The following is a 23,647-nucleotide window of genomic DNA, read 5'->3' as shown; positions in this document are numbered from 1 at the left end:
TAAGGATCGCACCTTAAAGATGTGATCTTTTTTAAAAGTTGTGCCTAAAGCAGTTAGGTCGTTTAAATTCAAACTAGATCACAAGTCACATTATACTTAGACTTGATTCAATTTTCAACATGTTTTCATGATGACTGTAACCACCAAGTTTTATATTACTGTTACTGGGAATTTTCTATAATGTAAATTTGTTTGTGACTCAGTGCGCAAAACCCTAGCTGGTGATAACAAGGTTTAAAGCTTTACTTTTTAAATAAAATCAGTTTGTGACAAAGTGGTAAAACACCCATAGCAAAATTCAAGAGTTAGTGGCAGTCAGAAGGCAAAATGTCTAGTAGCTATATTTCTAAATAATTTGTTTTGCTAAGATTTTGTTAACAAATATACAGACCAGAGTTTAAAATGATTTATCTAATTGATTCCTTTTGTTACCTGGCTAGCAGGGAAAAGGGGTCGAGGCCGGTCCTGACCTGTTACAATGAAGACTGACTTGCTATGTGGGATTACACCAGAAGCTTGCAGTGGAGTAATGGTAAGGATATCAAGCAACCTTAAGTATCTCAGCTGTATAGGAGCATATTCTGTTGCAAAAGACCTTCCTGCGAAGATCATGGATTCAAATATGGGACATTTGAACTAATACTTGGACTTTGAAATGAATTTCTTTTAACAGTTTTCTCTGCAGTGCAAGTTATTAAACTAAAGCTACTCTATTTCCCCCAATGTGTTCAACAAAATCCTTAACGTCTAGCATGGTATCTTAATAAAGAATAAAGTTGTTCTTTAAAAAATCTGCTTTAAGTAGATTTTTCCCCCAAGTTTCCTTAGTTAAGGATTCCAAAAGTGGTATTCACAAATTCTTGCATTTAATTTTTTATTGCAGTGGTATAGATGAATACCATTGTTGGTATCCTTAAATTTTATTTCTGCTCATGAAGGTTAATCATGATTGTCTATATAGTAATCACTTTGAATTGTGTTCAGATACAGCAGTTTCAGGTGTAATCATCAGAGCTGGTTAGTCAGGCATTCCAGATAGTGGTTCTTTTCAGAACCTTTTTTAAAGGGTTGGTTAACTACCTCAGTAGCAGAGGATTGAACTATACCCTGTCTGTACTGTACATAGAAAATCTTTGTAGATAAAAGCAAGGCTTGTTTAATATGATATGAGGGTAAGATTATAATATACCAAATGTAACATTCTTAGTTGCCTTTAGTTCCAGAGGCTTTGTAAGACTTCCTCATGACCATCATAACAGGCCTTGCTTTTGTCGTATTTTGTGGCTGAAAAAGCAGCCTTGCTTCTTCAGATATTGTAGTTATTTGGATGTATAATAGTTTAGCAAGATGTTACTTTTGTAAGACATCAGATGTTCAAAAAAAGTGCATCAGCAACTTGTACTAAATACTGCAGTGTCCCTTTATAAAAGGTCAGACTAAAACTGACAACTGTACAGTGAAGCCTGACATTTGGATATTTTGAAGTTTTTCATAAATCATAGAATAGTATATGGCTGTAGTTTAGCTTTTTAGGTAAAAGGTATGTTTTCATTAGTGCATTTCTTATTGCTGATCACTGTAAAAACATGTGGATCAGCTTTCCATTTCTCTTACGCAGATCATGATAACCTGTAGAGTAGAGTAGAGTACAATCATTTGTGCTATGTTTTTAATTTTCTAAAGCACCTTGATGACAGTGAGTGTTCAGTGGTGAAGCATCCTCTATTGAACCACCCTTAAAAAGATAAAACAAAAACAAAAGAACCTTGCCAAGTCCAGCTTCATATAGGTAAAAGATAGATAAAATTATGACTTACTTTGGACTTGGCGTAAAGAGCTTCCCTTAACCCCCTGCCCAAAGGGATACTGCAGTTATACTACATACCCATAGGCACCACAATGAAAATTGAAGCTTATACCTAATTAAGGTTTTATACACACCAGTTCCCCCAGTAAATGCAAAGTTTAACTAAATTAGACATGTCATATGTTGAAAATGCTCATGGCAAACAATCATTTTGCATTCCTGCAAATAAAATTGTTTTATACTGTAAGCTGGAGGCGAGTGTAACTTATTTTTGTAATAAAGTTTTTATTTTTTTTATGTGTCATTAATATAAATGTGTGTTAGTACAGAGATCTTCTGGTTAAAACCTTAGAATCGCACACATTTCAGTATGTTTACTTGTATTTACATAATTTTTAGAATAGTGGTTGCCAATAGCCTGTATGTTTCACATTAATTGATTTTTTTTTTTTTTTTTTTTTTTTTTTTTTTGTTATCTTAATAAACCATTTTAGTATGTTGTATGTCAATTACTGGGATAGCTGGGACATGAAGTGTAATTTAAAATTGTCAAGTATTCATTGGAATATGTAAATGTGCCTTGCCAGTTTTGAACTTTAAGACAAGTAAGTGAATGATGGTGAAATGAGTAGTCAATGCGTAAGAGACATTTGCTGCCACAGTTTCATATACTGCCCTTGCTGAAGAAAAGTAACTTTCCTCGAATTTGAGCATAAAAGTATACAGTTGAGTTAGCTTCTGAATTTTCAAATTTAGTGATAGAATATTAGGCTTATGGAAAGTGGGTTTGCTAATTGTAGCCTTAAGTATAATTTTGGATTTCAATGTAATCCTTGGTGCTGGCATTCCCAGTGCCAAGGAGTTTAAATGCTCCCTTCAATGAGGTTGCCATGCCTACTGGCACTTTTACTGTCATATGGTTTTATAAGGAACACTGTCAAGATGTGGAAACCAATTTTGAACTTGCTATAAAATAAAAACACTGGGGGCTGTAGGAAAGGGAAGGTCCTCAGATTTCTTAATCCTGAAATCTCTCCATTGCTGAAAAGCTTAAAACACTTGTGGGATCACAAGCGCTAGTGATTAGTTCTTAGTCTGGAAGTCTGTTGGGGGGGGATAATTTATTTATGGATTTATAACAGTTGATAAAATTGCATAGGAACGTTGCTATTAAGGCACTATGTGTGTTGAAATTGGGGATCATATCCTTAATTTCAGCTCTGATAAAAGCATGTGGGGACTATTGTTTAAAATAAAAGGGCAAAATTGACAGAAAACTGTTTTTAATGGAATGCAAGCAATGGTGAGAGAACAAAATATCAAGGTCTTGACAGTGTTCCCTCTAATTATGAACTCAAGCCATTATAACTTTCAAAATTAAATATGATTTGCACTGTTCTGATATTGGTGCAGTTTTTTAGCAAAATTATCAGAAAACTAAATTGCATGTGGTGATTGATACTGTGGAAAAAAACTAAAAAAAAATGTTACTCTCAAAGCTTTAAATTTGATTGTGTAAAGGAAAGTGGAAATACTGGTGAGAATGGGCAAGTGCATATATACAACATCAGTTTGGTTGCACTTGGGTGTTGGTAAACTTGAAATGTTCTACAGCAATAATGCATCTCTTACATGGTGCTTTTGTGACATGGGACATATAACAGTTCTTTATGTTGAAGGCAAGTGTTGACTTAATGTATCTTGCTGCCTCTGTTTATTCTCATAGGAGGCTTTTTTTACTGAAACACCTGCAAAGGTTAGAGCATAAGCTAGCATAGTTCCACATTGGTTTGTAATGTGTTCCTAATTTTGAAGTCTAGTTGAATTTAATACGAAATTGGAAACTGCTGCTGCTTAACACTTCTGGTTTATAAACACTCCAATACACAGCTTTTTAAATTATACTCTTGTTTTAATATTAATTTTTGTTTGAAGGGTTTCATATAGGACATGCAACTGTACTTTTTTTAAACTTTCTTTATTTTACTTTTTTTTTTTAGTTTTTAAAGGGGAGGTTTGTTATGACCCAGAACTTGAGTTTGTGTTTGTAGTGTTGGAGGAAGGCTGTTATTACAGATACTAAAGACCAGTTTCTGAATTTCTGCATTGTACAACTCTTACCTAAAAACTGTCTTAAAATCTAAAATAAGGAATACTAATTCTGTTCTTGTTGGGGATTAGGGATATGACACAGTCTAAAATAAACTTTGCCTCCTCTGAAGGTAGGATTCCTAACTTCAAATTTCAGGATAGAAATGTTATATATGGCTGCAACTTTTTCTCTTGTGCCTTTGATAATTCTTCAGAGGCCTAACTTTTCAGCCTAACAGTTATTTTGGTCCTTCTGTACACTAGTGAGGGGAGACTTTTTTTTGAAAGAAATAAATCTGAAAGGCCACAAAGGCATAAACATGTGTAACCTTTTCTGAAAAGTGTTCAAGTTGTTAAATTCTACAAAATTAAGACTGTTATTCCCTCACTTGCATTAATGAAAACTTAGTGAAAAGTAGTAATTGTTTAAAATGGAATAGCAAGTTTCGGAAGCAGGCATTAAGGCAATAAACTTTACAATGTAGTATTCTGAGAATTTAAGTTGGTCAGGTTGGAGCTTGAGTTTGTGTTCTTAGCCTGAAGCTTATGAATCCCAACTTCGTGCCTGGCTGTGATGGACTTCAAGGTCTGTCTTTGCCGAGTGTCTTGCTGAATTAATTCCAGCACCGGCACATGACATCTCTTGGCTGGGACTAGCTAGCTGCATTAGTTGGGCAGAGGAAACACCAGATTGTACTTTGTCATTTGCTCTGTCAGATGAAAATGGTATGTAGCAACAGGAGAGGAAGTTGAGCTGAAGATTCCTTCGTTCTCAAGTACAGGTAGTGGGGGGAGAAGGAATAAATTATTGTTATTTACAGCCATCTAGCGCAAACAAACAAGCCTCCTGGAAGCTCTGATATTAAACTTTTTTTCTCAGAGACCAAATTTCACGTAGTCATCTGGTCAACACTTTGCAAGTGCTTAATGACATTTAACTTGTGTTAGAAAATCCACAGGTTGGAAGAGTTACTTTTCTTGGGTGCCCCTTCACCTTGACTGTTACAGTAGGTCGATTTGTTGAAAAGTGCTACTAGGACTAGCTTGTCAGTTTACTTGGAATTTTGAGGCTGGGTTGATTGTCTCATGTAATGATATATTTTTCTTGCCAATATATAACTGGTTACTAGTTTTTTTCCACAAACATACATATTTTTAAATGGCCAGCTCTGGAGTGAATGTTGCACCACTGAGCTCATCTGGAAGCAGTGGGTTAACATGGATTATTTAAAGCTATCTTAATGAAAGCTGCTTTAGATAGTCAGACTTCCAGGTATCTGGTAAAAGGTTTTGTTTTTTTTTTTTTTTTAAAAAGCATTTGTGACAGTTGAGAAAACAGTGTGTAGGTAATAAGTAATTAATTACAGCTTGAATACTTCAGGTTTGAATCACAAGATACATTTCAGTTCCAAGAGTTGTTTAATTCCTGACTGTTCATAAAACTTAGTGTTTACGCCAAAGCCAACACTTACTTTCTGACAGTCCTGCAGTGTCAGAAATCTGGATTCCCTCTTAGGTAACTATACATTTGCCTGATTAATGGTAACAGTTCACTTGCCTCTGTTTGCACAGTTAGTATTACAATACAGTTTTACTTGTTCTGGTCACTAGCGTGTAGAAAAGACTTTGAATCTTACCACTTATTTTCTTTGCACAAAGGAAGATACGAAATGCACTCTTAGTTCTGCTACACAGCCAGTAGAATAGCCTATGCCATTTGACTGCACAGAAGATGATGGTAAGTAGAAATAGACATTCTAGTACTTTAATAACTTGGAGTACCGAAAATCCAACTGCAGTAGACTGTTTAATTGGCTCTTTTTCTGTAATTATTAGGAACCTTGTGGTTTTTAACTCCTCAGTTTTAGTGTGTCCAATGCTAAATGAATGTTGAGTGTAATCTGATACTGTTTAATGCTGAATACTTTAGAACTAAAAAAATCTCCAAAATACTTCACAGACAATTCAGTATGTATTTTTAAACTGATGGGTAAACAATCATAGTAGTTAAAGGGATTTTCTGTGAACAGTCAAGTCATTGACAGCCGGGAACAGAGTGTATCAGGTCTGGAGTTCCTGGTTCCACGTGTAGCATTTCCAGTATTGTTCAGTCATCTGAAGTAACATTTTTCAATTTTTTTTTTTTTCTTTAGTGGGATGAAGAATGCACCTAATTCTGCCACTAGTAGAGGTTATTTAAAAACTGTATAGCAAAGTGTAGCTAATTTGGGATTAAAAAGCTTCCTCTGTGAGAATTAAAGGCAATTTTATAGATATACCATTAGTAAATTAGAGCTTTTCTTATGGTGCAATTTGAGCATATTTAAGAATGAAGCTTCATATTGAAAAACACTGGTGACATCTAGCCTAAAATAAATTATAATTAATCTTTTCGTAATGCAGATATATCACAATTGGAAGGTGATTTTAGTCTTTAATGTTACAGCATTTGAGATTATAGATAAAAGTACTTAGTCCCTGCACCTGGAAAAGCTGAAGTAGCTATTAAAAGAGTGGTTCTGTTTTGCATTATGGTCAAAGGCCTCCTTTGGATACTGCAGTGAAACCTTTTTTCTTCCAGTGCAGTTGTTCTAGCAAGCTAGCCTGTTTCCAGTCCACAGTTATCAACTGCATTTTTAAGTTTTGTATGTGTGCTTAAATTGATATTTTTAGCAGAAGACAAACCTCTAGTGACAGTCACTGGTGTGTACGTGAGTAGTACTTTTGCCAAGAAGGTGACCAGTGTGTAACTCTGATTTAAGCTAGTCTAGTCAAACTCTCCTTTTTTAGTATTGCCTACACTTTTACAAAAGTATGTTAGTTTACACTTGCTTTTGAATTAGTGGGATGCTTAAAAGCTACTTTGAAGAAAACCACGAGATATACATAGTTCAAATCATATCAGAATTTACAAATGAAGAAATATTCTGCACGTGTCGTGCTAGTGGAAGACTAGATGTGAATATAAAAGGGAGAAAAAATGTCCTAACTTCTCTCACTGGAAGTCCTGAAGGTACCGCAAGCCTTAGGTGGCTTTAAGCTTCATCAGTGAGTGCAATGGAAGATGGATTCATGTAGTTGAGCAATCTCTGCTGTCTTCCTCCACTATGTTTTCATAATACTAACACAACCTCTCAGAAAATTATTTTTTAAAAAATCTCGTTGTGGGATTAACTCCAGTGAGATCTTCCAGTTAAGAAGGACATGAAAGTTTTTATATCCATTGAATTCAGAGTAACTTCCTTTCATGTGTGTGGTGTTTGCAGTTTGGTTTTGCATAGATGTGATCTTACAATGGGAATGGTGTAATAAATGACACTTTATTTTTTTAAAGGTATGCTAATCTGAAGAATACAGTTTGGTTTGTTGATGTTCTGAGCCATTCAGGTTCTCATGTTTCTATCAAAGAAAATGATGTTAATATTTGATGGCATGAACCAATCAATAAGTCGCAGACCCAACAGTTGATTCCTTAAGGTAGCTGGTCTTTTCTTAGGTTAACTGTTGAAATCAATACTGATTTCTCATTGGAAGTACCGAATGTTGTGTTTTTTATAGCTGTATATAAACCTTCACAGTTTGTTGCCCTCAGTGTAACATTTCTAAAGAGTAGTGCTTTCACTGAGTAATAAGCAAGGAGGAGTATACAGATGAATGACAAGAAAGCATTGCTGATGGAGCTTTTCAAAAGTGAGGCTTCCCAGTTTGTAATGCACTTTGAGGTGCATCAAGGTGTAGTCACCACTTGGGTGCAAATGGCATTGAGGGATATCAGGTAGTGGTCACATCTCAGCAAGCTCAAACTACCTTCAGTGATGGCCTGTGCTAAAGCAGGTGCTGGAGTAGCTAAAATGATCCCATAGTTTTACTGGGCAGTTAGTTAAAACCAGCTGGGATAGTAACTGTGGTACAGCTGCAGGTAGGTGATCCAGTCTCTATTTTAAGTCTTTGGAAGAATGAGAGACAGGCACGCATAATGTGTTCTAAGCATCTCTTAAATGTCTAAATCCTTTTGGAGAAACCTTTTTCTGTTTTAATACATGAAGATGAAAACATGTAAGGTTCAAATTCTATATGCAGTTTAAACATACAAGGACACATTAGCTTAGCAATTCAGGTTTTAGGATCAGATGTCTGGGTGTAGTTAGAGCCCAGTAATCAGGCATCTATCTTATAGTCTTGGTAATTTCTTTGTAAAGAAATGCCTTGCTACTGAACAGGTGTTCAGTCTATCCTAGAATCTAGCTAAAATATACGTATTGGGGAAAAAAAAATGAAGACTACACCCCCTACCTCCTCATCTCCAAAAGGTGCTTAGGAGAGGACTAGAATATTCAACACTTTCTGGGAGCATGCAGGTTAAATAAGTGATAGGTGTTGAATTCTTAGATATGGGGCAAGTGAGATGAATGTGATAATCTTGGAACTTCTTAACGATGTAGAGAGATCTCAAGTTTCACAAATAAACTTGTATGTAATGTTCAGTTTAAAAAAGGACATGTCCTGACTCAGACATCTTGAAGGGCAAAAAGTGTCCCTGTGAAAAGGAAAACTTACAGGGTCTTCTGTAGATGTCTTCGTTCTTTCTAAAGCAGTGACAGCCAAGGAATTTCCTCAGAGGAATACAATGGAGTATATTTGTCTTGTATCTAAAAGGTTGACCTAGGAGTGTTAGAATCATAAGCAGTGCCCACTTGGTAAAGCTCTCGGCATATTCTTGTTGGCTCCCTGAGAAAACAAGGTGATGGAACAGTTCGGAAAAGAAATTGTCTACCCTTGGGCACAAAGACTACCATTAAATGTGCCTGAACAACACAACTGGCAAGTTTGTAGTCTAGGGTTAAAGGCAAAATAGCCAGGGAAACAACCTTGAAACCACAATGTAGACCAACTTCATTTAGTTGTGTTCCAGCTTTGTAGGATCTTTCCTGCTATTAATCAGTCTGCCCTTTCCCTGTGCAAGGCAGGCACACACTAAACCAGGCACCATCTAGCAGCCACAGCGTGATGTGAAGGGAATGTCAGGTGATGGATCTTGCCCAGATTCAAGCATCAGGTCGGAAGCAGACACAGGGTGCTGGGATTACATGCCAAAAGGTAAGAAGAACCTGTCCCTGGTGCTGTAATCCTCAGGGCCACTTTATCTTGGCAGGAGTTTCAGGAGAAAATAGTCTGTGTGGAAGTATCCCTGTAAGAGAGGAGGTGTTGAACACAGCAAAATACATAAATGCTGAGAAAAACCTGTTAAAATACCTAATGCTGCAGTTTCAGATGTTTTGTTCTGAGAGGCACGTTATACCCTGGAGCTGCTTTTTGTAAATCTGCTTCGAAGTGATAAACTAATGGTCTTAGCCCCAGGGAAGCAAGAGCCAGTCTTGAATAACTGATACACATGCTCCAAAGATTGATTTTATTTTTTTCGGTATGGGTGAGGAGCTTTTCCGTCGCTTCTTACTGGTATAACGTTGGCCAGTCACTCTCCTTAATAATTCTTTAAAGGGTGGGCAAAAGTAGGTTAATGAAGAAAAACTTGTTTTTAATAAGGCCTGATGATGCCTCCTAATTGAGTGATGCTTGAGGGAATGTGGTTTTCATTGCAAAGCTTTTATGCAAAGTCTTGATTTGAATGGCTCTTAATGCAGGGGACAAAGTGAGAATAGGTGTTCACTTGTAAAGCTGGGGTGAGTCAGTGCCAACTCAGCAGCCCCTTGGCAGATTTCATATTCAGGATGGGCCCAAAGAACTCCCAAATACACCAGCTTCTTGTACAGAGTTGTGTTGTTTTCTGGAAAAGCGTGCAATACAAGCCCAGCATCCTGAGAGAGAAGTGGCTGATTTTTTTTTGGACCAGACCAGGACTTTTCATTAAATACCTGGCAGTGCAGATAGCCTGAATAGGTGTATTGTATATTGGAAGTGGTCTTCATGTGCTCAGAAATGAAGGTGCTTAAAATGCCCTTGGAAACAGACCTCTTGGACTTCAGGAGATAGGAAAAGAAAGAGCCAGTATGAAGGCTGGTAATCTTTGTCTGAAGGTGTTCAGTTTCCTTGAGTCTAGGCTACTAAGACTTATAAGACAGCTGACATGTCTTAGTATGATAAAATATACTTAATGAATGAAAGTAATTTTATTCTAAGGCTCTCAAATGCAAAACTCCGTATCAGTTTATAAGGTCAGAGAAGGCTGAAGAAGGAATGTGGTAAGGTAGAATACACTTGCCAAATTTTAGCAGCCAGGATGTTTTTTCCTTACTGAGTTAAAAGGGGATCAAGTATAGGTAAATCTTTGTGTCTTGTTCATCAGCACTCAGGATATACAGAAGCATTTGTTTTTGTAGGCAGCTTTCAGTGGGGAAAGGTTGTCATTTTCTCTGCAGGTGAGCGGCATCTCTGAAGACTCAGTGGGAGATGGGAACATTCATTCCTGCCTGTAGAAGTAATGAGAAACAAGCATCCAATGGAGATTGGTGCATGTTCTAAGTTCTTGGTGAAACTCAGGTGAGCATCTTTCCACTAAGACACCTTGGACTAAATGCACTAACTCCATGTCTCCTCACTGCCAAAACCGTTCCTTCAGATAATCCACGATTTCAGTTCCTTTCTTTGGCTGGCTTATGGTTAAAAGCCATTGGGCTTTACGGAAGAGCAAAGAGTCATTACTGTGCAAGTAGCTTGACTTTTCCTCCAGACCTAACCAACAACTGAAGGGGAAGATGGAGAGGGGAGTACAGTTGGGCATTGGTCCCTCCGGCATTGTGGTCTAAGAGAACACCAGATACACAGGCTTTTCAGAATTGAGACTGACTGGTATTCCAAGTTTCCTGACCGTAACAGATCCTGCATACACATTGGACATAGACAATAACCACAGTATGGTGATAGGTTAGTACTTGATCTACAGTTCACCATACCCAAGCCTAATGGTGATCAGTACAGAACTTATTACATGTCCTAGATAAATAAAGGTTATGAGACATACATGGACCGCTAGGACCTGAGTAATTAATATTAGAGAATTCTTTTTCCATTTTGATATCTTTGGAAGCAAAAATCAACTTCTCAAGGAAAAAAAAGTTTTCCCACTTGCATTGAACTGCACTGTTGCCAACTTGAAGTCTGCCTGAGGCCTCCCAGTTCTGTGTGTGGTGTTAGGAGCTTTCTTACATGCATGTGTTGAGGTCCCAAAGACCTCAGTCTTCGCTTGTAACTCCTTAGTGGGGGGAAAAATACTACAAACTGACCTACAGAGAATACCCCAAACTTAAGATTAGACTGGAGGAGTCACAGGGAAGAAAATGTTATGCCTTACAGTTTGATGTAAAAGACGGTAAGCATGTTTCTGTGAAATAGAAAAAAACCTTTGTGCCTAGTATTTTAAACAGTTTCTTTTGTACTTCTGTGGAACAATGAAGACAGGTAGCTTATACAGTAGCAAGTTGTTCATTCACAAATCAGAAATTTATTTAGGAAGTTTTAGAATAATATTGAGTGTTAATAGTTCCCCATACAATTGCAGACTCTACTAGCTCCACCACCTTTCCTAGTTAGAATGCTAGTTACTTAAACAGAAAATATAAAGCAAAGTGAAGCTTCAAGTTACGGAGTCTTGCAGAAATTATCTAAGTCATCCAAATAGTTCTTGCTTCTTGAGTTCACAATTTGTCCCTTTTCCAAACAGCTCGAAGTCCTCTTACCTGCTTAAGCATGCACTCTTCCTCCCCAAAGGATGCTTTAGGAAACAGCACTGTGCAAGTGGCAAATGTGCACCATAACCAGGGACTGCCTTTGCAGAACATCTGGAGGGAACATCTGGAGGAATTGCAAGTAATTGTTCTTCGCTGCCCTGGAAGAAGAGACTATGGCTTTCTGTCCTGCCAAGGTATGTCTGCTCATAAGCCCACAAAGGGGCTGGCACCATTAATGCCAGTGCTAGAGGTTAAGTTGTACATCATAATACAATGTTTTTCTATTAATAATGCAAGCATTTTGGAGGGAAAAAGGTTTGGCATACCTTCAGGTACTTGAGTGGCTGTCTGATAAAGATAGCATTGATTGGCTATGAGCTGTGAAGAAGCCTGGCTTTGCAGAGCTTGGTACTGAGCCCCACTTATTAAATTCTCTGATTAAAATGATATTCCTCTTATAGTGGAGCTTTACCATGGAGCTATATGCACAAGTGATACCACAAAATAAGTAATACAGGCAAGCTGGCCATGTACTTCAAAAAGGTATTTTCAAAAAGCTTCAGAACTCTTCCTTACGTATGAGGATGAATAGCCTGTTCAGGCTCTCTCACACTATGATTTTAAGCATTCTGTCTATTAGCATAAATCAAATGGGTTTTGTGTGGATTTTTAGGGGGGGGGGGGGTGGGGGTGGTTTGTTTGGTTTCTTCTCCTTTGTCATATTCAGTATTCTTGCCAGGGAAATATAACATTTTTTGTCCTAGCGCTTTTGATTTTTCTCTCACTATTCTGAAAATGCCTCAGTTTTTTGCTGTACATCATTTTAACAGAGGAAAATGTCAAATGCATTGCATCCTCAGCCAGCAAGTGATAAACAAAACAATACCCTGGTTATACAACTGATTCTGTAACAATTCATGTAAAGCGTCTGAGGAAAGACTTAACTGAAGCACAAATAACTTTTTGAGGGTGATAATTAACGTTGCTTAACTTTTCCCCTGTACTGCTTTTACATACTTCACGTTGTCGGAGAAACTGGTTGTTCGAACTAAAAATATCTCCATGGAATTCTGACCTGGCAAAAACACTCCAGGCATTTGCTGCTGTATCCGCAGAGGCTAAAGCAATGGGCTTCGGGACAACAGCTTGCCAGTCACCAAAAACATCCCCCTGGATCTCATCGCTACATCTGGGTTTACATTATCAGCAGATACGGTGGACATGTTAGTATCAGTAGAAGGTTTTCTCTGATACAAGTTGGCTTAAACAGCAACCCTTAGTTGTAATTAGGCTTTTTCCCACTTCTGACAAATTCAAGTTTTGATTGGAATTTCCTGAGTATTTGAGGAGTTCAGGTCGGGAATTATTTTCATTGTCTTCTTCCTGAAATGGAAAAAAAAGAATCCATCAAAAACTAGAGTTAGATCCAAATGAGGAAATAAAAGATCAATCTTCATAGGCTAAAATGTTAAAATACACAGACATGGGGACAAAAAATAGGGAACGATTGAAGAAGATACTAGTTCTACTAATAAAAATCATTTTGAGTGCTGTTTTATTAAACAGTTTTGTTCCCCTTGTTGCAGCCTGTTTCTACTCCAGCGCTACAAAACAGAGGAAATAACAAAGTTGGAAAAGGATAGGGAGAGCAACAAAGATGATAAAAGGTACGAAAGTGCTTTCATGTGAAGAACCATTCACCGGAGTAGGAATCTTCATATTGGAAAACACAGTTTGCTCAGGTGGCCAAAGTATTTTGATAAAATGGTAAAGAGCAGTTGTGCTGAGCAGAGAATGGTTTTTCATTGTCTCTTTTTATAGAATACTAAATGAAACACATGAATGCTTGTTATCTTCCCTCACACAAACCTAAATAAGTCGTGGAACTTCTTGCTGCATGATTTTTGTGGACATTAAAGTTTGTGGCTGTTCAGAAAGCAACTTGAAACTTTGGAAAACAATACTTTCTCAGGATATTGCCAAGATTGCAAATCAAAGTACAAAACAAAACAAAACACCACGTTCTGAGAAAGTAGCTTTTATACCTTTTTCCTAGGTATATGTCCCCTGATGGCTATCATCACAAACAGGATGCTCACTTAGTTAAACCTTTGCTAATCTAATACAGTTGTTCTACAGATGCATCAAATACCTGTGATGAAAAACACTACCTTTACATTCTCTAGGTCTCATCATAGTTATAAGGCACAGGTGCTACAACAATTTGCAATGTTTTAACAGAAACATATCATTTTACAAATATTTTCTTGACGCTTTTTAATTCAGCTGAATCAAGGGAACATGACTCAAGTTCTTCCTCACTCTTTACTCAGAAATTTCCGCCATTGACCTCAAAGTTTCTCAGTAGAAATTCCCTTCGGGATCTGACATACCTATTTTCACAAAGTGTGTATCCAAGGCAGTCTTGTTTGTTTTTTTTTTAATCCCCTTTGTAAATGAACAGCTTAATTTTAATTTAGACTGAGCCCTTAAGTCTGTGCTATGGCATTGTTTTAACTATTTGCAGTGGTACAGCTCGCTTCTTTCACAAACCTTTTCTTACAAATTCTTACCATCCGGCTACTTCCCCCCCAACCCCAGTCCTCTGAGATTAGCCTAGGTTTTTGAAAGGAATTATGTTTTCCAGTTCTTCCCCCTGCACATAGCAAATCAGCTACCTCACTTAAGCTCTCTGGGTATACACCTTAATCTAGTATTATCTTTCACTCAGGTGAATCAATATGAAATGTCCATAGACTATACCTTTGCTAAATGTTGCCACAAACTTCATTTATTTAAGCATTTTTCCAGTGTCTCCTGTATGCATATTCCATGAGACATTTCCAATGTCTCATGTATGCATATGCATATGTAGTCATCTTCTACACCCACCTTGCAACTTTCTGCTCTATACCCTTCTGCTTTAATGTCCCATAAACTGTAGTTTATGACTGGACAAAGGTTTTTCAACTCTAATATCTAAATTCTCTCCAGTATCTAGTCTGTAAAAGAATGTATTCAGAAAAATTCTTTTCACGGAAACAAGTCGAAGAAAAGCTCTGTATATATACTAGTGTTGCTCTGACCCTTCTTATTTTTAATTTGATAGATACAAGTTCCTCAAGGCAAAACTGCCTCTAGCACATTGCACCCCCTACTCCAATGGAACATTTTCCTAAATGGACTTTGCTTGTCCCAGTGAAATTCTAACACGTTCAGCACTCTTCAACACCTCTCTGGTTTGCCCGGCACCGTTCCTGTTGGGCATGCTAAAATGACCCTCTGGAAACTGCCTGTTTACCTGAGTTCCCTTACCAGAACAATCTCCCTGCCTTTTTTCCCCTGCAAGTCTTTATTTTGTCTGGTACCAGTCAGTGACTTCACGGCTTCAGTCCTAAACGCAGCCTGGTAGGAGTTCTTGGGTCTTCTAGCTGAATTATATTAAAAAAAAAAAAAAAAAAAAAAGATGAATTTTGAGTGGCCTGTTATAAGTGAAACCCCTTAGCTCCTCCCTTTCAACATCAATTGCCTGCTGAACCAGTTTCTAAAGAAATTTTTTAAGTTTGTGTAATGTCAGTTGGCAGTTCATTCCCCTACAACTGCGGAGACCAGTGACTTTTTGAGAAGTATGTTGCCCATCTTTTTTTAAACAATTTCTCCCACCTGCTGTTTTGCTCCTTGCTGTTCTGAAACAGCTGAGCTCCCTCATTGTTCTGGAAGACAAATTGAGTGGGATTTTATCTGGGAATCCAAAGCCCATGTCCTGCTGTATCCAGCAGGTACTTTTGGCCCCAGGTTATCCTTCCCTCCTCCAGTTTGCAGGGTGAACATGTAGTCTATAACATGTGGCGGGCCAGGAAGCCAATTTAACAACCCGCGCCAAGTACGGGCAGCACGCGTTCCCAGGCAGCTGACAAGTGCAGGGCTGTGTGGGTGGTGCAGGGAGCTGACTCCCAAATGCCGTAAATCTGACTCTTAGCAGTTTATTAACTCATCAACAGATAAATGGATGTGACTGTTTATAACAGCAAAGCTAATTTTGTTTACCTAAATGCTAATAATTGTACTCCTACCCAAACCCAGCAAATAGTCAGCCTCTACTCTCCCCCAAAGTTTCAATGTTCCTTTAATACAGCAAGGCCAAGAAGAACTACAAAATGCTGATTTTCAACTTATGGGTTTTTTGCATAAACCAGAATTCTCTCTGAGCCTGAAACCAGTAACTGTTCATGGACACCCTCCAAGTTTTGAAGTTAAAAGTATAAAGTGCCTAATGCTTAATTTTCTTGGGATCTGAAACTTCACTTTTTAAAATCTAAGTTTAGCTATTTGCTAAGTCTTTAAAATGAACGTTCTCTTAAAGTTTTCTGCTAAATGACTGACTATTTAAACATCTGGAATGGGCCCACAAAAATGAGCAGGGACTTGTGGGGAATGACTTATAAAAGGAAAATGAATTCCTTGGTGGGTAAATATGAAGGATTGCATTATGTAAGGTAGCCTGGACAACTGTATCCTTGAAAGTGATAAATATGTAATGCCTTGAAAAGAGCAAAAGCAGACTTGCAGAGTAAATTAAATGCAATCAGCTGGTGAGAATCTGTGTATTACAGTTTACTGTCTGGTTTATTAAAGTAAGCATTTTTTTTAAAAACAAAAGAAGCACTTTAGTAAATGGAATCTCAGCCTTATAACTCATTCAGCCAATAGATGTAGCTTTATATTTTAATGTATGTTGAAAATCTACACTAATATATTTTTGAATGCTAGAATATGCAATCTTCTGTAGCTATTTAAAAAAAATATATAGAGAAGTGACTCCATAAGATGACTTGTATGATCAGTGAAAGATCCTTTCACATTTCAAATGTAAAATTCAAAAAAATCTAGCTTTCCAGAATTATCCAGTCCTAGCCATGTTGCTTCAGAGCCCATCTCCAGATAGGTGTTTTCCCATTCAGTTCTGCAGTTAACCACAAACCTGCCTAAGAACTTATGTGAAGAAAGACTTGCTATCACTGGGGAATTTATAAAGTTCTTATTTCTCACATAAAATCAACAGAATTTTGAGAAGCTCGGTGTCAATATTTCACTTTTCTTCTTCCACACTTTATTTTGTTGGCAAACAAACCTCAGCTGTGTCTTTCAGCATAGCAGAACAATCTGAGTGACGTGCTATGCCAATGCTTCTGTCTCCAGCAGAGAGGGTGCGATAGAGCAGGTTGTGGTGGCGTCTGCCCCGCAGACCTGGAGCCTGGGAACTGGAGGAAATTACACAGCTTCTCAGATGGTAAGGTACAATTAGTGCCAACTAACTGACATTAAATTACACTAAATAAACATAAGCATGACCAATGACACCACAAATTAAAGAAACTTTACCCAGAGTAGAGAACACAAATGGAAGCAGAAGTTTGACTTCTGTTTCTGCTGGTTTGCTGTGCAAGTCACTTCCTATGTTATAGATACGTGATTACCTGACTTCTTTATGAAATATTTTAAGAATTACAGATTTTTTTAAAAGCTATTCCTTATTAAAAACATTGCAAAATAAAATACTAAAAATCACAAGCAGTAAAAGCTGAGGATAAAGTAAGCAGGTAGTAAAAAATGCATCCTCTGAGGAAAATTTATTTCCTCTGAATAGACTGTATGAAGACTTGCTGTGTGTGTATATGCACCTCTTTTTTTTTTTCCTAATAGGAAACACGTGGACTGACATGAAATAATACTGTGCAGATGCTCTTGAAGAAATTCAATCTGACCCTGAGACTTTACCAAGCGCTCTTAGAAAGGTCAACATACTGAAGTTAAACTGCAGTATTTCACCTGCTCTAGAGGTCAAGGGAAGTGTTGCATAAAATGACAAACATGTGAGAGAAGAGTCTGAAAACTATTTTCAGCCTTTGATTTCTAGATACTGACCCACATTCCACATGCTGACTTCCTTAACAGCATAGTTGCAGGGTTTTCACTGTAGGTTTGTAAACATGACTCTTCTGAACAAAGTATTTTGTCCGTTGCCCAAAGATGCCTGTGAGGGGCTAGTGCAAATGAGTAGCAAAGGCTACAGCAACTTCTCAAAACAAAAATAAAAGCAGGCACTTTCCTTAGAGCAGGTCTTTCTCATATTCTTTGCAACTCAGAAGCTCCAATATCAGCAAGATTTCCCAGGAGAAGCTGTTCCGGCACTTTAGTCCATTGCACTAATCTTTCTGTAGCCACTAGTGTCATAGTCACATAACTTTGAGCGTCCTGCAAGTGATTAACTACAGAGCTGCTAAAGCATTTGAGCTATTTGGAAACTTGTGACTTACCCTGTACCTGAAGGCAGCTACTAATGTGAAGTTGGTTTTAAATTGTTCTCACTAGCAATAAACTATTACATTCCAGAATAAGTATATTCTTCACGTTTAACTTGTATATTACTGATGCTGAGGAGGGGTCTGTTTACATTTCCTACCCTGTTACTTTTCTTGGCAAGCAATTACGAAGTTTTGAGAGGTTTACGGTTGTAGTGTCTCAGTCACTAAATGATTTACCTCAGTCATCATCTAAATATAGAGCATTTAATCAGATGTCGCAGGTGCTGAGAACCCCTGTTGTCCAGACCCTAAGTATTTATAAACTAGGTAAGCTTGCTGTCACCAGAGATCTTCTATTTACAGGGCTCAGCTCAGCATGTTATGCAGCAGAGCCCCAAATGCCACCGGGGCGCGTCACGGCGGGGATCTCCGCGGCAGGGAGCCGGGGACACTGAGCTCCCCCTCAGAAAAGCGCGGGGGGTTGTCCCACCGCTCGTCCCCGCCAGGGTTAGCCGGGCCTGCTCCCCACGCTCCCCGCACCCCGGCTTAGGCTCCCGCGGGCGCAGGGCTCCTCACCCACCTCCCGCGGCCGCCACCCCGGGCTGCCCCTCCCCTCCTTTCTCCCTCCCACGACATGGCGGCCGCCGGCCCGCCTGCCGCCGTCACGTCCTACCGGGAGCGGAAGCGGCGCGGCCTCCCTCGCCCTACCCTGGGCCCGGCTGGCGGGGCAGCGGCCGCCATGGGCTGGGTGCGGGCGGTCCGGCAGCGGGCCCGGGGCGTTGAGGTGCTGCGGGAGACCTGCCGGCAGTACCCGCTGTTCTGCTGCCTGCTCCTGGGGCTGGGCGCCGCCACCGTCCTCCTCAACCGGTAACCCGGCCCGGCCGGGAGCGCTGCAGCGGGGCGGGGGGGCGGGCCGGGCCCGGCGTTGCGCTGGTAGCTTGTCATGCAGTAATGTTAACTCTCTGTTTATTTATTTATAAGGTACCTTCACGTTTTAATGATTTTTTGGTCGTTTGTGGCCGGTGTCGTCACCTTCTACTGTTCACTGGGGCCGGATTCCCTCTTGCCCAATATTCTTTTTACAATAAAATATAAACCCAAGGTAAACACGCCCGTTAACGTTCTTGTGCTTTGTTTCAGTTTGCTAAGGCTTTATAATTGAGTAGCAATTCTTGTGCAATTCTAGCTATTTTCAGAAATACTACACGTCAATACAGCTCATATCCACCGGCTGACAGATGTTTTGTAGCAAACGTACAATGATCAAGACTTTGGACTCTGTGTTTCTGCTTAGCCCCATGAAATCTATATATGGCTGTAAAGCCAGTTTTTGGGAGTGTTAGTGGATGTTATTTTCTGCTTCGCTTATTTTTCACTTTTCACATTTGAGTAGCAAGTAGTGGAGACATCATGTAGGTGTATTCTCTTTTATTGAGCCTTTTTCTTTTCTGAAAATACTCTTCCTTTGGCAAGCCAGCGCTGTTTTCTTTGCTGATTGTAGCCAAACTTCGTTAAGTGGTATCACATTTCAAAGAAAAAAAATTCCAAAGTAAATTCCTGTTTCCTAACTTAAAATGGTTTAATGTCAAATGTCATAGACCTAAAAATGTTATAATAGTTTAAAGTATTAAGCAGGACAAGTTTTGTAGAGAAACCAGCTGGTCTGTTATTAGACCAACTGATGAATGGGGAGGTGACTGGTGTTGTGTCTCCTCAGACTTTGTTTTAGTGGAAGTGATTTTTCTGTTTGCTTCAGTTGTTTCTCATACCACATCTTATCTTGTTTTCCGGTTGGGAGAAACACTTTATATTGTTCAGGTCTCTGTAATTATATACTCTGAAAGGAAATTATCTAATGTATCAGTATATTAAGAGAATAATCATTTTGAAGAATGTAAACTTGTCCAAATATCCTCTTTTAGCAATTAGAATTGCCGGAGCTGTTTCCCCATGGTCACAGTTGTGCTGTATGTGGCAAGGTCAAATGCAAGAGGCACAGGTAAATTAATTACATGTCACCGGTAAGCTTAGTATTTCTTGTATTCTATGCATAGCAGTAGAAAACTTTCAATTACGTGTTGTTACATCAACTTTTTCACGCTCTCCTCCAGACCAACTTTGCTTCTGGAGAACTATCAGCCATGGCTGGATCTGAAAGTGCCTTCCAAGGTTGATGCATCACTCTCAGAGGTAATTGCCGCTTCATTTTTTCAGTATCTTGAAATTCAATGAGTTTTTATCACATATTTTTTGGACCTATTACTTTTAATTTGGTAGATAGTTCAGATATAATTCCTGTGTATGTTAACTTGTTCTTGTAAGAGTCAAACCAAAAGAATATACGCCAGGAGCAGGTGTGACTGTTCCTGTAGTAGTGTGCCTAGAACACAGAATAAACCTCTGTGTAAACTGAAAAGCATAAAGAAAAGAACAGTTATAATTGAACATGTGTGATTCTTGAGAAGTATTTCAGCCTACTTAGTTTTTTGAAGTGAAGGTAAAGAGGTGATATGCTCCAGCTACATCATCTCTGTAATGAAAATCCCAGACTCATAGAATGGTTTGGGTTGGAACGAATCTTCAAACTGCATCTAGTCCAACCCCCCCTGCCATGAGCAGGGACATCTTCAACTAGATCAGGTTGTTCAGAGCCCGGTCCAGCCTGGCTCTGAATGTCTCCAGGGATGGGGCATCTACCAGCTCTCTGGGCAACCTGGGCCAGTCTCACCACCCTCATTGTAAAAAATTTATTTCTCATGTCTAGTCTGAATCTCCACTCTTTAAAACCATCACCCTTGTCCTATTGTAACAGGCCCGGCTAAAAAGTCCGTCCCCATCTTTCTTACAGGGCCAATAATAATAATGTGATGGTAGCTATTTGAAATCATGAGTCAAAGCTGTAACAAAAATTAGTGCATTTACTCAAACAAGAATAGCATAAATACCTGTAAATCAGGAATTTTGTTCTGTTCTATTTTTCTTTAAAAAGAGCAATTTTTCTTTGGTGTGGGTGTTTGTTTGGTTTTTTGTTTGTTTTGTTTTGTTTGTTTGTTTTCTTCCTTGATTGTTAATTGATGAACTATATTGGCAACTAAATAGATATTATTTTGTCCTTTTTTAAAGCTAGGAAAATAGGCAAGCACATATGTATCTTAATCTCTATTTATTTAGAATTCCAACTTTGGAGTTCTATGGTAGGAGGGTGAACAATTGGCATGTCAGAAGTAAGAAGATTCTTGTGTGTCAGCTCTTAGAGTTAACAGCATGGTGTATGAAGTCAAAGCTGCATGTGTTTGTGGTGTAAGCTAAGACTTCAATGATGGTGTCCCAGGCACGGCCCACAGCAAGAGTAGCAAGAGAATAAAACCACAAGAAAAGGGAGGAATGGACAGTTGAGGAATGTTTTTAAAAATACACAGATAACAACTTGTTGACTTCCCTTGGTTTAGCGTAGTGACTTCCTCTGCAATTTCAGAAGCAAACATTTATTGTTTTGAAACTACTTAATCTATCAATTATTTTTAATAAGTTTGGGCTCAAGTGTATTAAAAACCAATATTGCTGAATATAATTTCACTAGGCTTATTTTTTCAAGCTTCTTGTTATAATATAGAAGGTAAAATAAATGCTTCTATTAATGTAATATTTCTAGAATTTTGAGTAGCAAATAGCTGTGGCAGTTTACCAGAGGATATGGTAAATGCTGAAGAACTGAAAATTTTCCTCATTAGCTTAAATAGGAATTTAATGCTAGAAAAGTTATTTGTAGCATGTTATTCGTAAGAGATACGAGTAAATACCATAGTTATCTTGCAAGACTGATCTTTAAAATGTGTTGTTGCTCATTGGCATTTGGTATTTGATGCATGTTGCTGTAGTTCTGCTTTTAGCAAAGTAGTGTGGGCTTTTCATGGCTGTTTCTTTTTACTTCAGTGGCATGTCCCTGGCCCTGCTTTATTTAGCACTGTAGACATGGCTTTTGTATATCTGTGCCGTGTTTCTCATTCTTTTCATTGTGTGCTTAAGTAGAGGGAAGCGCCAGACCTGAGTTCTGTGCCTTCCTGGGGCACTGAACCAGGGGACTCATCTCTGATGGACCAAAACAAGCTGTCTGTTTGAGCCACCGTTCTCACCTGTGTAGGATGCTGTTTGGAATGAGAAATGTCATTGCGTTGTTCCCTATTGCAACTCTTCTTTATTGGTTAAAATGGTAGCAGGGGTTGTGCCCACACCATATTCCTCTTGATCATCTGCTCTGGGGATGCAGCATGTGATGTGTGCCTGGAATTGGGTAGCCTGCTTAGGGCTGGGAGGAAAGACTGCTCTTTTCTATTGTGTCTTAGTCATACGTTAGAGCAAAGCTGATACAGTGAGAACTGAATTAGGATCAGTGAGATTCTAAAGAAGTGCAGCCTTCTTCTGGAAACGCAGATTCTTCAAATACTTTGAATAATTCTCAGATTTTTTTAATTCTGGATTAGTTTTTCTAGTTCTTCCTTTGCAGGTTGGAGAATTTTGGCAATATTTTAATTTCCAAATGTTTCTAATTTGAATCAGTTGTATAGTCTTTAAGCTTGTGTTTTCAAGTTTGTACATGATAATTTAATACACACTCGAATCAGAAGAAATCAGTTTTTCTCAGAACTATGGATTTTTCTCTCTTGAATTGCTGTAACAGTTTGTCTCTCTTTGCAAATTCTTAATCTTTTGTAGCCTTGTTTCGTTATCTAGACGCTGTACATGGTTTAGAACAAACAGAAAAACCCATGCTTGAACGTTCCTCCCGTTTTCATTTATGTGTATTGTTATAGTTGAACTCTAAACTGCCTCAACCATGCATCTATCAGTATTTGATAGTTTGAGCTGTATCCTACACAAAAATTATGCAGTGACCTAAGTAAAATTTTGCTTCAAGTTTCTAATCCATTGTGCTGTATGTTAGTTTCCTCAATGTTCTCTTTCTTTTTGAATTAGTGTGTGGTATCTGTTGGTCAGTTTTATGTTGTATATAATTTCAAATATTACAGATTGTATAAAGGAGAATTTAATTCTGTTATGCAGTTAATGAACACAGCTTTTTCCCTATAATCTCATTTTTGCTGTGTGAAGGATGGTTGCAAGTCAAACTTGCAGAAAGCTGCTCAGCTACTCTTTATCAACATCACGAAAAAAGTGCCTTAATGGATCAAGGTGCTCTCTGTTGATCTCACAAATTTTTCCTTAATTGTTAAATTCTCAGGTTCTTGACTTGATCATGGGACCAGAATTTTATATCTTCTTTATTTTTTTTTTCCCTAGAAGTAAGAAATGGACAAATGCATGACAAGAGATCAGTTACTGTCTGAATGTACTCCTTGCCAGTCCTGAGCTCTTGCAGCAGTGCAGCAGCCTGCATGCTTTCCTATTGGGAATTGCTTGTTCTGCCCTCAGGAAGTGGTCTCTGCTATCTAGTTGTACCATCTTTTGAGGCTTTTCAAATTGTCTTTGTAGTTTGCTTATCAAATCCTTGCTCCTTTCCAATCTAGTTTAGCCTAGTAGTTCTGACCTGCTACTGCTTCATTCATCACTCAAGCTCAACCGTTCCTCCTCCTGACAGCTGGGGTCTGTTCTGTGGCAGTCCACAGGAGGCTTGTCTCAGCAGCAATAGACTGCCCAGTTTGCAGTGCATGCTTGAAAATAATTTCTCTTTGTTTTTTCTTCAGCTGCTCCTTATTGTGCTACCTGCTGCTTTTGGTTTTACGCTTGTAATCTCTTTCCAG

General features: G+C 38.5%; 2 protein-coding genes across 12 annotated transcripts in view; both read left to right on the top strand.

Moving 5' to 3' along the window:
* SYNCRIP (synaptotagmin binding cytoplasmic RNA interacting protein) overlaps positions 1-2,054 on the top strand; it is a 25,995-nt gene extending 23,941 nt beyond the window's left edge. For 4 of the 6 annotated variants that reach the window (XM_065056485.1, XM_065056483.1, XM_065056489.1 and 1 more), the window contains one exon: positions 441-2,054. In XM_065056485.1, the coding sequence (XP_064912557.1) occupies positions 441-482 (42 nt within the window). In that variant the 3' untranslated portion in view covers positions 483-2,054. The remainder of the gene's footprint in view (positions 1-440) is intronic. The other 2 variants (XM_065056486.1, XM_065056484.1) reach the window with 1 other exon arrangement.
* A 3,792-nt stretch (positions 2,055-5,846) lies between these two features.
* Positions 5,847-23,647, top strand: part of SNX14 (sorting nexin 14) — a 65,356-nt gene continuing 47,555 nt past the window's right edge. Inside the window, exons 1-7 of one of the 6 annotated variants that reach the window (XM_065056479.1) lie at positions 5,847-8,995; positions 10,276-10,396; positions 11,577-11,777; positions 13,170-13,250; positions 18,870-18,990; positions 19,811-19,887; positions 20,000-20,078. In XM_065056479.1, coding sequence (XP_064912551.1) covers positions 18,886-18,990; positions 19,811-19,887; positions 20,000-20,078 — 261 coding nt within the window. In that variant the 5' untranslated portion in view covers positions 5,847-8,995; positions 10,276-10,396; positions 11,577-11,777; positions 13,170-13,250; positions 18,870-18,885. Of the gene's footprint in view, positions 11,778-13,169; positions 13,251-16,782; positions 18,756-18,869; positions 18,991-19,810; positions 19,888-19,999; positions 20,079-23,647 lie in introns of those variants that run through there. The other 5 variants (XM_065056476.1, XM_065056481.1, XM_065056478.1 and 2 more) reach the window with 5 other exon arrangements.

Source organism: Columba livia, chromosome 3, assembly GCF_036013475.1.
Source record: "Columba livia isolate bColLiv1 breed racing homer chromosome 3, bColLiv1.pat.W.v2, whole genome shotgun sequence".
NCBI classification, from domain to species: domain Eukaryota; kingdom Metazoa; phylum Chordata; class Aves; order Columbiformes; family Columbidae; genus Columba; species Columba livia.
This window is presented reverse-complemented; position numbering and strand designations above follow the sequence as displayed.